This window comes from Triticum aestivum, chromosome 3A, assembly GCF_018294505.1.
Source record: "Triticum aestivum cultivar Chinese Spring chromosome 3A, IWGSC CS RefSeq v2.1, whole genome shotgun sequence".
Classification (NCBI taxonomy): domain Eukaryota; kingdom Viridiplantae; phylum Streptophyta; class Magnoliopsida; order Poales; family Poaceae; genus Triticum; species Triticum aestivum.
The window spans coordinates 224,634,381-224,648,661 of NC_057800.1; the positions used below are offsets into that span (position 1 = coordinate 224,634,381).

General features: G+C 39.2%; 1 protein-coding gene across 1 annotated transcript; it reads right to left on the bottom strand.

Annotated features, from left to right (window-relative positions):
* Positions 1-6,846: 6,846 nt before the first annotated feature.
* LOC123061055 (peroxiredoxin-2F, mitochondrial) lies at positions 6,847-10,511 on the bottom strand. Its single transcript, XM_044483959.1, has 5 exons — positions 10,203-10,511; positions 10,081-10,110; positions 9,232-9,390; positions 8,601-8,695; positions 6,847-7,209 (listed from the first exon to the last, which is right to left on the bottom strand). The coding sequence occupies exons 1-5, from the start codon at positions 10,389-10,391 to the stop codon at positions 7,104-7,106; spliced, it is 579 nt and encodes a 192-aa protein (XP_044339894.1). The 5' UTR covers positions 10,392-10,511; the 3' UTR covers positions 6,847-7,103.
* Between the last annotated feature and the right edge of the window lie 3,770 nt (positions 10,512-14,281).

Below are 14,281 nucleotides of genomic sequence, written 5' to 3' on the forward strand. Positions count from 1 at the left end.
GCATATGTTTGTATATGTTAGTCAGTATTTTGGAGATATGAGATGGTTTGCCAGATAAGAAATAGAACAAGAACAAGCAGGAGCTTTAGTTGGGCCATGTCATTGTGAACTTGGAGCACAAAAATGTATAGGAAGTGGTCGTCGTAAAACTGGGTGCTTAAGATCTACTAAACTATAACATTTTTTTAGTCTTAAGTAAAGCAATTACTTTCTGGGTCATATTTAATTTGTCTATGTTAATAATTTCTTGCGTGAATAGATGGGCCAAGCCAAGCAGGCCATCAACCAACTACTCGTGCTTTGCTTTATTTTATTTTATTTTATTATTTGTGTTCTTAATCTTGGTTTTCACTGGTGTGTGCTCTGTCCTCTCAGGTTAGATTTGAATTTGTTGTCATAGAAAAAATATTTCTATCGCCTTTAATAATATAGGTAATCCAGTTATGTATGCAAGATCCTCAGTGAGGATTATTTTTTTCCGAATCACTTATCCCTGAGCAGCATCTGCATCCTTCTGCCTTAGCCTGATCAATTTTTCCCACTATACAATTTTGTTTTTTGTTTGCCAACATATTCGAACGAAGGTGTCTCCATGTCAAGCATGCATCCATTGAAATTTGGTGTTAACCAATTTTTGGAGGATTGCATCAATGTTTCTCCATAGGATGTTTATCTTTTCGGTCTTTTTGCTAATGACAATGTTTGGTTTGCCAGTGCCCAGTTGTGTATATTCTTGGACCTTTTACATTTGATATCAACAATTCAAAAGTTAACATGGATCTAGCCATCTAGGTGAACTTCCATTTAATGTTATCAATTTTCTTGCAGCGAACTTGAATGTTTTTGTTACTTTTGCTTGTACTTGATATCTTCCAGAGGCTAATGTGTTGTGGAGTTTAGCTCTCAATATGGTGCCCATATTTTTACGGTTAAGGCAAGAGCTCTGCCAATTCATTGAAGTTGAGGGAAACTGTATCATTGTTGTCAGTGCACATTCAGAGATGTATGAGTGGTTCCCAGCTTTGCTGATGTCTTCCTTCGAGCTTAATAAAATTGTGTTGCATACTTTTGGTTTGTGAGTTTTTTTTGGCATTATGGTGTTGCTGAGTTTAATTGGGGTGGCTATTTTTAGTAGCTTCTAATTTCAAAATCCATGTAGCCCAACCGTGCAGGAGCCACACAAAGCTGCATGGTGCTTTTGCTTTCTGAGTTAGTCGAACTAGTAAATGCAGTACTGGTGAAGATTGGTAGGTCCAACCGGTAGCTAACACTTATTGGCTCATAAGCTCCGTTAGCTCAGAATCTAACCGAAGACGGCTCATTCCATCCATGGGCTTCTGATCCATTTAAACGGTAACTGGCGGAGTTACCTGGACGCTATGTGATGTGTGGGCCACAATCTGTTAAAAAATACTGCAATAGCATAGTACGACTTTACCAGGACCTACATGTTGCACGGATCACGATATAACCTAGTGGTGCAGATTCCGGGCTCACTGCAGCTCGAGCTCACATAAGCACTTTCGTGTAGATACTTCCAATTTTGAATCTCTGACTTACTAAAGAAATATAATTTATTACCAACATAATACTCCCTCTGTTTTTATATACTCCGCATATTAGCTTTGGTCAAAGTCAAACTATGTAAACTATGATAAAGTTTCTAGACAAATATGTTAACATATACAATAAAAAATCAATACAATTAGATTCATTATTGAATATACTTTCACATCATATAGATTTGTTATTGTAAATGTTCATATTTTTTCCTATAAACTTGGTCAAACTCTAAAATGACATAATATGCTTAAGAAATGACATATTTTAGCTCCTAAATGACTTCACATGCTTAGCTAGCTCCAAAATGACATAATAACCTTACTTAGCTCTAGAATGACCTTAGCATGTTTTACACCAAAATGACTTAGTATGCTTAGCTAGCTCAAAAATGACATAAGAACCATACTTAGCTCCAAAATGACCTATTTTATAGATATAAGTTGCATCATAATAATCTTCACATTTTAGTTGCATCATAATAATCTTCTTCTTCTAGACTTCTTCTTCTAACTTTCTTCTTTCCCATTTTACAGATTTGCTTAAGATCACGTAAGCTTGGGTTGATGGAGTGCTTGTATTTAGTTTTTGTTTTGACCTTGTGAAACTTGCTACCTATGGATGAAACTGTGTAATATTGATGAAACTATGTATATGTACGGATGAAACTTGCTACTATTGGTAACATGTGTTGGATATATATGTGTTCATGACTATTGGTAATATGTGTTGAATATGCTATATTGGTCATATAAATATATTTGTGTTTGATTTTCTATGAAAATGAATTGATATAAGAAAAAACAAAATTAAATAGGGCATTATAGTCACTTTGCCATCTGCTGGCAGATAGCAAAGTATGCCGTTAGCCATCTAACGGGGCTAACCCCGTTAAGAGGCTTTGCCATCTGCCAGCTGATGGCAAAGGCACAGGCTCTTTGCCATCAGCCAGCAGACGGCAAAGAAGCCTTTACCGGCAGGGTTTCAGACAAACTGTTTACCATCTGCTGGCAGATGGCAAAGCCTTTGCCATCCGCCGACCATGCCTTTGCCATCTGCCAGCTGATGGCAAAGGCACAGGCTCTTTGCCATCAGCCAGCAGACGGCAAAGAAGCCTTTACCGGCAGGGTTTCAGACAAACTGTTTACCATCTGCTGGCAGATGGCAAAGCCTTTGCCATCCGCCGACCATGCCTTTGCCATCTGCCATGGCAGATGGCAAAGTGCCAGATTCCAGTAGTGAAAGAGTGTTAGGCATCACTTAAGTCTTCTTGTCTGTGTGATCTGAAGACTTATTACACTTGAGGACTGTGAATCCTCCAGCCGGTTAGGCGTCGCGTTCTGAGCATCCAAGAGTCATTGTGGATCGCCGGTGAACGAAGTCTATGAAGGTTTGGAAGTTTACCTTGAAGACTTACCAGAGTGATTGAGCAAGGTCTGTGTGACCTTAGCTCAAGGGGAATACAGAGAGGACTAAGTGTTCTGAGCTGTGTGCTCAGGACTAAGTGTCCGAGACTGAGTGTCCTCAGGTTTAAATACCTATCCGCCCTAACCAGACGTACAACTATCACAGCAGTTGGAACTGGTCTACCAAACCTTTGTCTTCGTCACGCACACTGGTTCTATCCTTCTCATCTCTTTATTTACAGTTGGCTCTTGTAAAGTCAGTACCTATTTGCTTTATCTATTTGTCTTCACTGTGTACCTGATCCTTACTGCCTGGCTACTATTAGTCAGTGTGGTTTCACTTCATTGAATGCTTGACTATTGTCTGTCTAGTGTAGTCTATCTTCCGCTGCATGGAAATAGGTTCATTTCTATCATTTGTCTTCGAAACTTCCATGTTTTGAAGACTTTCATAAAAATCGCCTATTCACCCCCCTCTAGTCGATATAACACACTTTCAGGTCTAATGGATGGGTAAGCATCATCGTTGTCCCTACTACATCCTCTCCTTTATCATCTCGGTCAACTGCTCCCGAACCACCCAAATCGCTCTCAAAGTAGGAGGAATCTATATTCAACTTGTAGCTCTTGGAGGTTTCTTCCTTATCATTTCATGTGGTTTAGAAGATCTTGTTCTGATGTTGAACTTTAACGGTATTGCATGAATCGTAAAAGTAGAACTCGGAGCTGGTGCAACATACTCGCACTTGACAGCCTGGCGCCACTGCCACGAGATAAAGAAAGCCTGACTGCGACCGTCTCCTTCAAGTGCTTCATACCTAGGATTGGTGACTTTCCACAACCCCGGATCAGTTCCTCAAGGGTGACCGATCCCGATTTGTCAACAACAAGTGCTTTGTCAATGATCTCCCAAAGACCCAAAGAACACCACGCTTCTTTTGCTCACTGGCACGTAAACATTAGATGTCGCATATCCTCAGCCCCTCCCATACAGATCGGACATTGGGGGTTAACCTACTCAAATGTAACACCCCCATTAAGCTTTACTGAATAATTTGCAGTTGTGACACATCTCATAATCATCGAAATCCATCCCTGGGCAAAGCCAAAGGGTGCCAACATAAAATAGGGCTTCCTTTAGTTTATTGGATAGTAATATCACATTAATAGGGAAGTTATAGGAAATAAAATAACATGTATCTCAAATGCTATAATAAAAGAGATGTTATTTGGTTCATAAGATATGATTTTTTTCCACTACATTTGAGTAGTATTCTTGTTTCCTCAATTTTTCATTCAGTTCGCAAGACACCATATTGTTTTGTAAAATTTATATGAGTAAGTTTCAACTCGATGCCTATTTGCGTGGGTTTTTTCGATTTATTTTTGAAACTTGGAAATATTTTATCGCAAATACAAAAAAGCTTTGAGTATCATTTCATTGCTAAAAGAGTTAGGGTACAATAAGTACATAAGGCATCACACAAGCATGTGTGACTGCCAGCACTAAAAGAACAAAGGGGTGCGCGGCCCCGAAAAACAATCGCCTACATTCGGGGGTCAGATGTGCTAGTCCTAAAGCTCCCGAACGAACCCAAGAGCAAGCTTCCTCCTTGATGATTCGGATCAGCCACTATGATGAAGACGTAGCCATTGTGGTGCTTACAAATGCGCCATGAAGTAAGGATGAGGAGGGTGGCAAGTCCGGGTCGAAGACAAGTGAGCACGCCAAGAACAGTAGATGAGAGCCAGTCTAAGAAGTCATTGTCGTGGCGGGGAAGGGTTGCAGTGGATCGGCACCATAGGGAGCACCAGAGAAAAGTTGGAAATATATATTTGGCTAAGTTTCAGAGCGTGGATACGCTGAAACTCAAGATCATCCTAGTGTTTTGTCGTTGGGATGAACCATAGTCCTTGGTGAAAAAAAGCATAGGCCTTAGTGAGATTTAAAGTTTTCTCACATCAAAGAATGCAAGGTAATGATGAATCTAATTTTCTATTAAAAAGAGCAAAAAAATCCAAACAACCTTGCACATGTGTATCCACCGCACACCATAGACAAACTGGCTCTAGGAAGGGAGCACAAAAAGTATGCATGATTAGATTTCATGGAGGACTGGTGGGGAACGAACTTGGCAAAATTATAACAGGCTATGGGCAATACGAGACTTTAAAATATGAGAAATTTGAAAAAATATTCTCAAAAGAAAGATAACATCGTAAGAATCAACAAATGTCATGATCAATGGCATGGGCAAGAATTTAAGAATCAATCTGAATCTGCATTCGCAAGATTCTTCAGCTCTACGCTTCCTGGAGTGCTTTCTTGCAGGCTTCAGCTTCCTTCCCTCCTTGAGCTTAACCTTCTTTATCGCCACATGTTCTCCCAATTGGGATGCGCCTCGAACTTCATCTAACAATGAATCAATGTGAAGGGCTTGCTCTCCATTCTATAGTACATCGTGGTTGCACGTCCGGGCTATACAATGACGTGATCATCAAGTTGCAACATTGAGTGAATAAATAAATTGACCAACACCTGGAGAAATAAGAAGCAAAACTTACGATCTCCATGATTGACGCTTCTAGTGGCTACCTTGTCTCCACTTGTACAATCGCACTTCAAAACTTTATGATGGAGTTTGAAATGGTATGCAACCGATGGAGTAGCAACTTCGCACTGCGATCGTTTATCACATCCAAATGTCGCGGGGTGCTTGTACTCATGAAACCAAAAATGCACATGTTGTCAAATTTTGGTACCTGTTTTCTTCATGCCTACAAACCCCGCGCTTGTGGCCAACCACGCGTCGCACAACAATGCGTCCTCCCTCACAGAGTAACCCCGACATCATGCTTACTCCATGTTAAACAAGGAGAAAGTCAAAAAAATCTCAATAGCATTTGACCGAACACTTGTCAGGTGTGGTGTCCGCCATGAACAGCGTCGGAAGGGGGCGCACAATACCTGGACACGAACGGGTAAGGGGATGCAAAGATGGCAAAGTACAAGGCACCTAGGTGGAGCAGCGGTGGTCCGACTAGAACTGGGCGGCGGCCAAAGTAGATCAAGGGGGGGAAGGGACTGAGGCTGTGTTTGGTTCAGCTTTTTTTACCAACTTCTGCTTTGAAAAGCCAAAAGCTAACCAAATGGGTAAATGTTCAAAGCAGCTTTTGAGAATCTGTAGCTTCTTCCTAGTGTAAATTTCAAAGCTGGAGGTACCCCAACTTTTCAGCTTCCAGCTTTTTCACAGCAGCTTTTCCACAGCAGCTTTTTCACAGCAGCTTTTTTAGAATCTGCAGCTCAACCAAACACAGCCTGAGTGGAGGAAAAGAGCTCCGAGATGGGGTTTTGTGTGGGACAGGTGTTCGGTGTTCTACAGGGCGGCTGTCTGGACTCTCTCAAATGCCAGCTTTACTTCCAGTTTGATGAAATCCGGATGTGTGGATTGCTCCATTAACATTTGAGGACGGCGTTGAACCGCTCAACGTGTCTCGACGTTTACGAGCGATTTGAGGACGGCATTGGAATGACCTCCTTGGCTTCCTCAACAACTTCCCTTGACACACGGGCCGTTCTCAGATCATGTTCTCGTTTTGATTAAACCTTCATTCAGTAGGTCAAACTCCTTCGTATTAGAAAAATACTTTGCCATGTGCACCAACTCTTAGCTGAGCCTCCCAGCACCGAACAACCCAGAAAATATCTTGCCTTCACATGGAAGGCTCATGGAAGCTGCCTAACATATGAATATACAAATCCGCTACACTAAATGTCTCATCTTGCGTTTGAACAGACTAACCAGCAAATTACTAGTGTTTGGTCTACGTATGTTATATGGTCCAAGGCCGGTTCAGCCAATGCGACAACAAGAGGACAAAATAAACACCCGCTCGTTCTCAGATTACCTGCACGCGAGCACAGCTCTTCATCAAACGCCAAATAACAGAAACTGTCGCATACACGAACCGGTGACTAATTCGATGACTGTTCTGGAACAAAAGAAATAAAGATTTGCAGCAGCAAAATGACTGTCCTGGAACTAGCACGACAGACAGCAACATCTTCACACAGATTCTCGAGCTGTCACTTATTTGCATCACAAAAGCAAAACAGAGCACCGATTACCGATCAGCTCAGATTTGATCCAAGATCACCTCAGCACCAGAAACCTTGAAGTCAGAAGGGGCTTTCTCAACGTTGAATGCCTTGATCTTCCCATCATCGACAAAGGCCGACCACCTAAAATGGTACAGGTCAAAAAAACATCTTTCAATCAGTTACCAATACACCAGTTTATATCATCATGAACAGTAAGTACTTCCACCACCATTCTACTCATGAGAGGAAGTGATCCGATCAGTGATGTGATGCTCAAGAATGGATATGTAGCACTCTTTAGCAACGAAGAGAAACATAACATCTCACCGCATGGTGGATCAGCACTTCAACAAAATTCTCACTACAAAGAGGTCAAACAGCTGGATGCTGCTAAAGCATGTTCCATTTCTTTTCTTTTGTGGGCATGCTGAAGCATGTTCTAGTTTGCAAGAACCAAACAAATACTCCCTCCGTTCATAAATTGAATTAAAACCACGCCACTTATTTATGAACGGAGGTAATAGATAACGAGAAGTAAGTTGAATACACAAGAGTGTGGATTAGGTAGGAGGGCAACATCTATCGCCAAGTTGACATTGCAATTTGTTCGCTCTCTTCCGCTATGAGATTAGAACTGGAAGAATTGGTTGGGAAGAGAAACTAAAATAAAGTCCATGATTTTGAGTTGGAGTCACATACTTATATTTATAATTTGCATTTCTGCAAAAGTGTTATTTTCATATTAGGGTAGCAGTGTATTTTTTTTATTTGGGACAGGTACACAAAGTAAAAGTAACATTTGTTTATTTATGTCTCTTGGAAGGTTGCTAGTCCCATATGTGGATAGAATTGCATTTGTTTCTTTGTGTGGTCCCACATATGTACTCATCACCAACTCCAACCCCATCACTACAAAAGTAGGAAAGATAATATAGCTATAGCAAGTTATGCTCCAAAAAGGTGTGGAAGTGATTCACCTAAGGGTGTCCTAATTCGCGAGTAGTTATTTGTTGGGATTGGCAGCCATGCAAATTTTAATTGTTGGATTTTCTAGTCATGACAGTTCAACAGTGCTGGACAAGAGTAAATTAACAATTCTCAATGTCATGCTGAGGCTATCCTATCATCAAACCATTCAAAATCCAGCATCTCCCATCGCTAGATGGGTGCTCACTAATTCACTAATGCCATCGACACTAACAAAAACAAGAAAAAAAATGACAGTCGATGCTACCTGACTTAAGACAAGCTACCAAATACTGAAAAATATCTCCCAGAAATAGCTTAAAATCCTTTCGCAGCATGTATAGTTCTAAATTTAATCCCATGATATCAAGCACCAATATATCCAATTCTGTAAACAAAGGCATAACTTACAAAACTACAGAACCACTAACCTAAAGCTCAGCAGTAAGAGAGGTTGCACTGCACGCCACATAAACTAAAGAAGAGTTCTAAGTAGCTGACATCATTTACATCATGGCTTAATTGATTTTAAAGAATATTAGAAGAGTCGGCAGAAGTATAATTACCTGTGGGAGCGTCGACCAAGCAAAGCAGCAGAGAGATCTATTTCCAAATCCAAGCTTTTGTGGAAGCTCCCGTCAAGGTCACCATAAAACTCAATCTGATAATAGTATTCCAGAATCATGGCAGATGGTTAAAATAAATGTTCGCATGATCTTGATTCTTGAAAATGTCTAACATAGCATCCAACCGCATGGGCTAGAAATCTCAGAACATCTATGTGCAATAACTATCTAGGCTGGTATCCATACAATTCTAACACATTTCTGACCCTCATTACCATAAAATACAGATTGAAATCATTCAGCAGAACATATGAAAGTTAGACTAAAAAAAAACATGTGAGTTGAATTTGCACTCATAAAGTGGCTCGCAAATGATTTTGTGCACGACTGTTATGGATCATTTACTATGACTGACAGGTAGTAGGGAGGGCGTATGGTAACATGAAGAATGCGTTATGGAGGAAAACCAAAACAGGACTGCCAAACTTGAAGGAATATAGTCCTATCTCATGACTCAGTTGACAATACTTCGATATGCAGTTATGCACACTACAATGCCTGTATGCCATTCCGTTATTCTGTGCTAAATCAAAATTGTATTCCATAAACAAAATTGAGAGTAGTTACTCACTGCATCTTTTGCCTGTAATTTTTCTGCCCATCCATTCAGCACATAGGGATCATTTACAGCTACACAGATAACAGAGTCGATCCCTTTTGCTTTCAACTTATCAATGTTGTTCTTGTAACTAGGAACGTGGGACTGCGAACATACTCCTGTGTATGCACCCTGAAATATATCACAAAGATAGCTGTCAACTATATGAGCAATTAATCATACCAGGAGAGAGTGAGTCTACAATATAGTTATCAAGGAAAAGGCGGAACACGGAACCATCATGGAGCAAGCATACAATCCTAGTGGATGCAGCCAGAAATCATCGTTTAGGGATACAGAGTTATCAATGAATTTGAACGATTGGCACTAAAATGCCATTCAGCACAAAGCGCAAGCACACTAATTCGCAGTCCAACAATAATGTTTCAGCATTCATTTTTCCTGATCTAGCCAATGGCCTGCCTACCTATTCACAGTTTCTCATACTTCTAGGGCCAGTTCTTTTGGGCGGCTTAAAAAATAAGTTGTCTCTTCCCAGCTTAAAAAAATAAGCCGCTCATAAATTTTGTTGAGACTTCTGAATTAGTTATCCCGTAACTAGTTTAAAAGCCCCAATTAATAAGAGATGCTGTTTATGGGATAAGCTGGGGAGGAAGCGGCTTATATTTTAATTTGCCAAAAGAACTGGCCCCTACTGCGAATGGAGCATGCAAGAACTCAATCCATAACCGCCTGATGCTAATTCTGGACTAGTACCAACTAGTGTGAAAAAAATCCCCGCTGAGACTCATTAGGGTTTCGAAACGGCCGAGTATACAGGAACCGAAGCTAGGCGAGGGCAGTGAGCTAGAGAGAGCTTACCGGCAACCCGAAGATGACGACTTTCTTCCCCTGCAAGCAAGCAGACACAAAGAAACAGGAAGGGATCAGACGACAGGGCGCGGTGGGAGGAAACAGAGGCGGGAGTATAGGGAGCGTGGTACATGGAAGATGTCCTTGAGAGGGGTGGTGGAGAACTTGGTGGCGACCCCCTCGTCCCAGGACCGCGCCTTCTGCAGCGACACGCCGGGCGCCGCGGAGACGATGTCGGAGCCGACCGACGCGAATCCCCTGGCCGCGGCCCACAGCGCCGCCGCAGGGGATCCTCCCGCCCTCCTCGCCAGTGCTGCCATCGCCACAGAAGGTTGGGAGTGGGTATTGTTGTCTTGGATCGGGTTTCGCTGGCGAGCGGCGCTTGAGAGTTGAGACGGCGCACGGCTGGGAGCTGCCGAATAAGTTTTTTTACCGGTGACGGGATGTACCGGTGGAGAATCAGCCATCCATGTAATTTTAGGGATTCGTGCAGCTATTTGAGGTATAGAACAAGTTAATGCAATACAAAAAGAATATATGTGGGCCCTTTGTATGTCTTTCCAATTTTTGTCAGGAGAGAGATGACGTGTTAAGCGAAGCACCGCTTTTCATCATTGCATGCATGTTAAAATATTATATCTCCACATACACTGAACATGCATTTTATTTTCATTCTCAGATCTTTAACTATTCATATCTTTTGAACCAAAAGTTCATTATTAAAACTTTTTATATATTTGAACTCGTGGTGTGAAGACCTTGAGAATAAGATCGATTTTGGATATATTTGAACTATATTTTTTGTATATATTTCAATTATCTGCGAAATCAGTTTCATAAAACATCAAAAGGTTTCACTATTTCATATAAGTGTTATATATGGTTTCAAAGAAATTCACAAACTGGAATACGGAACTTACAAACTAACTTCACTCATTTGATTTCACTCGTTTTGAATAACTCATTGCAGTTCTTTAAATAAACCGATTTCACTCAATTGAAAAAACAAATTCGCTCACTTCATAAAATAGATTTTGCTCATTTCAAAAATTATATTCACTCATTTCAAGAAACAATTTCAATCATTCAAACAATGATTTCAGTTATTTCATAAAATTGGTTTCACTCAATTCGAAAAACCTATTTCACTTAATTCAGAAAAAATGTATTTCACTAATTTGAAAAGGCACATTTCACTCCTTTGAGAAATTTATTTTTCATGAGTTAAAAAAAGGTTTCACTCATTACAAAAACAATTGGTTCATGTATCTTAAATAAACTGATTTCACTTATTTGAAATAACCGATTTCACTCAATTTAGGGAAAAAATTCACACAATTAAGAAAACAAGTTTTAGCCGTTTCAAAATACAGATTTCACTCAGAAAAAACATATTTTGGAAAAGTGAGTTTGTCCATTTAAAAACACATATTTCACTTGTATCAAATAAATAGTTTCAAAACTTTGAAATAACAAGTTTCACGTATTTCACACTCGAATATCTATCATGTGTATGAAAAAAAGATTTCACTCATTTCAAGAAAATAATTTCACTTGTTATAGAAAGGTTATTTCACTTATTTCAAAATAACTATCATTTTTAACAATTTCACTCGTTTAAAAACTGGATTTCACTGAATTCTGAAATAATTTCACTTATTTCAATACACGGATTTTTAACATAGTTCTGACAACATAAATTTGTTTGAAACGGCAAAATTGAAACTAGTTTAAATGCATTGAAAATGGTCTTGTTCGAAAGGTCTCGTCGCTAGGAATTCAAATATATAAAAAGTTTAAAAAAAATTGTAGCTTAAAATATATGAATGATTGAAATTATGTAAAGAGAAATAAAAGGACATGAATTTAGTGAGGGAGAGATGAGAGCAATTGTGCCCGTGTCATGCATGCTGCGGAGGAGAGATAATATGTGCATGCATGCGTGGATGGGATGGAAGGGACCATTGATTTGAGTTAAGTGCTGAGATACAAAGATGAGGTTGAACAATACATAGCTATACTTATGGAGTAGGACCAAAACTGCGCGGATCTTAAAGGCACTGTGTGATGGATGCTGTGGCGGTACATCCCGCCACCGGTAAAAAAGACTTTGCGTGGGAGCTGCCTGCTCAGCTAAAAACTCGGTAGGCGTTTGGTAGCCCTGCACCGTGGTTGCGTTACTTGCGTATAAAGGGAATATTTTGGTTTGTATGGTATTTGCTTGTTCAGATTGCATCACATTCCGCATGCTGTTTAAATTACTCCCGGATAGCGTCTCTTCTAGCAGATCTCTTAAGGTTCGGTAGGACTAGTCAATGTGCGAACGTTAATTTGAAAGTATATTAAATGCATGCGGATATTAAGTAGTATATTATTTACGTGTTATTATGTGATTAGTACTATATTTGGTATGAAACTAATTGCACGCTAAATGTGTTGAACGCTCCACATTGAAGCAGTCTAGGTCGTTCGATTGACATGATTTGATGACCGAGATTAATTGGATCTGTCCATTTAAATTTTTTTATATTGGTATAGATATAGATATAGATGTAGATGTATGATGATAAAAGTTTTTTCAATTTGACTCACTTTTGCTTGTTTGGTAGGGTGCATGGCTTCACCTGGGCTATACCTATCTGATGTAAAAAAGGGGCCGCGGTCATGCCCATCTTCATGCAACCCAAAGAGGGTGCATGGAGACAGCCATGCTCGCCGTGACCCTCGTCCTCACTCACCAGACCACGTCCAGTCCAGCGGTCCAGGTATGTTTACTTTTTAAAAAATGTTCATAATTTCAAATTTTGTTTGAATTTTCAAAAAATATTCAGAATTTCAAAAATTATATAAATTTTTGAAAAAGTTCAGAATTTAAAATTTTGTTTAAATTTTCGAAGATGTTCAGAATTTCAAAAATTGTTTAAATTTTCAAAAATGTTCAGAATTTCAAATTTTGTTTCAATTTAAAAAAAAATCAGAATTTCAAATTTTGTTTAAATTATAAAAAATGTTTAGAATTTCAAAACTTTGTTTAAATTTTGACATTTTGTTTAAATTTCTCAAAAATGTTCCGAATCTAAAAATCTGTTTAAATTTTCAAAAAATGTTCAAAATCTCAAATTTTGTTTAAATTTTCAGAAAAAATTCAAATTTTAAAAATATGTTCAAATTTTCAAAAATTGCTCAGAATCTCAAATTTTATTTAAATTTTATAAAATATTTCATTTTTTAAATTTTGTTCAAAGTTTCAATAAAAGTTCAAAATTCTAAAATATGTTTAAATTTTTGTTCACATTTTTTCAATTTTGTTCACCATTTAAAAAATTATTTGGAATTCAAAATTGTTCGGCATGTCTAAACACATGCAGGCTGCCAAACAAAGTCTCACCTCAGCATGTCTCAATGCATACACCGCTGTCAAACAATAGCGAATGCCTGGACTCAGTATGTCTATACTCAGCATGTATCAGGGGAGAACAACTATGCTAGGCTCATACATGCTACCAAACACACCCTTAAAAGCTCATGGCCCCGTTAATTCAGGCGGATATATAGGATGTGGGAAAAAACGGCCCGTCCAAATACCGTAAACTGCCCACGTTTTCGCTATATATACCGAAGCGGACGCGATTTAGGGTTCGCATCCGATATTTCTCCTTTCCTCCTCCGCCACAAATTGCTTCCTCATTTTTGTACGAATTTACTGCTCATGAGGGTGTAGGGGCACCTGAGAGCTATTACACTTTTCTCTTCTATCATTTGGTTCTACTATCAACTGCGATGACCATGCCAATAACTTGATATATACCACACTGGACAAAGCACCGAGAAGTCGAGAACATTGTGTACAGAGAACCCTTCGAGTGATGAAAGAGGCATGTTATTCGTTCATGCCAATAAATTGTTTGGGTCATTGCTCATCTCCTTGACTATTGATCCTTAGTTTTTTTGCGGGTGGACATAATTGTTTGTGCAAGGTAACTTCATTTCTGTTTTTCTATTGCACATAATATGTTTGTTGATTGGAGAGATGATCATCTCATTACCCATCCTTTCATAAGTTATTCTTTTTCATTTGCCATAGTCACTCTTATAGTCTTATTCTTAGGAGTTCCTCCTGAAGAAGTTGCCATCCTTACTTATCAACGATGGTTGTGCCTCAATGAATTTATTGGATTTTCAGTATATTCATTGTTTGTAAAAAAATGTT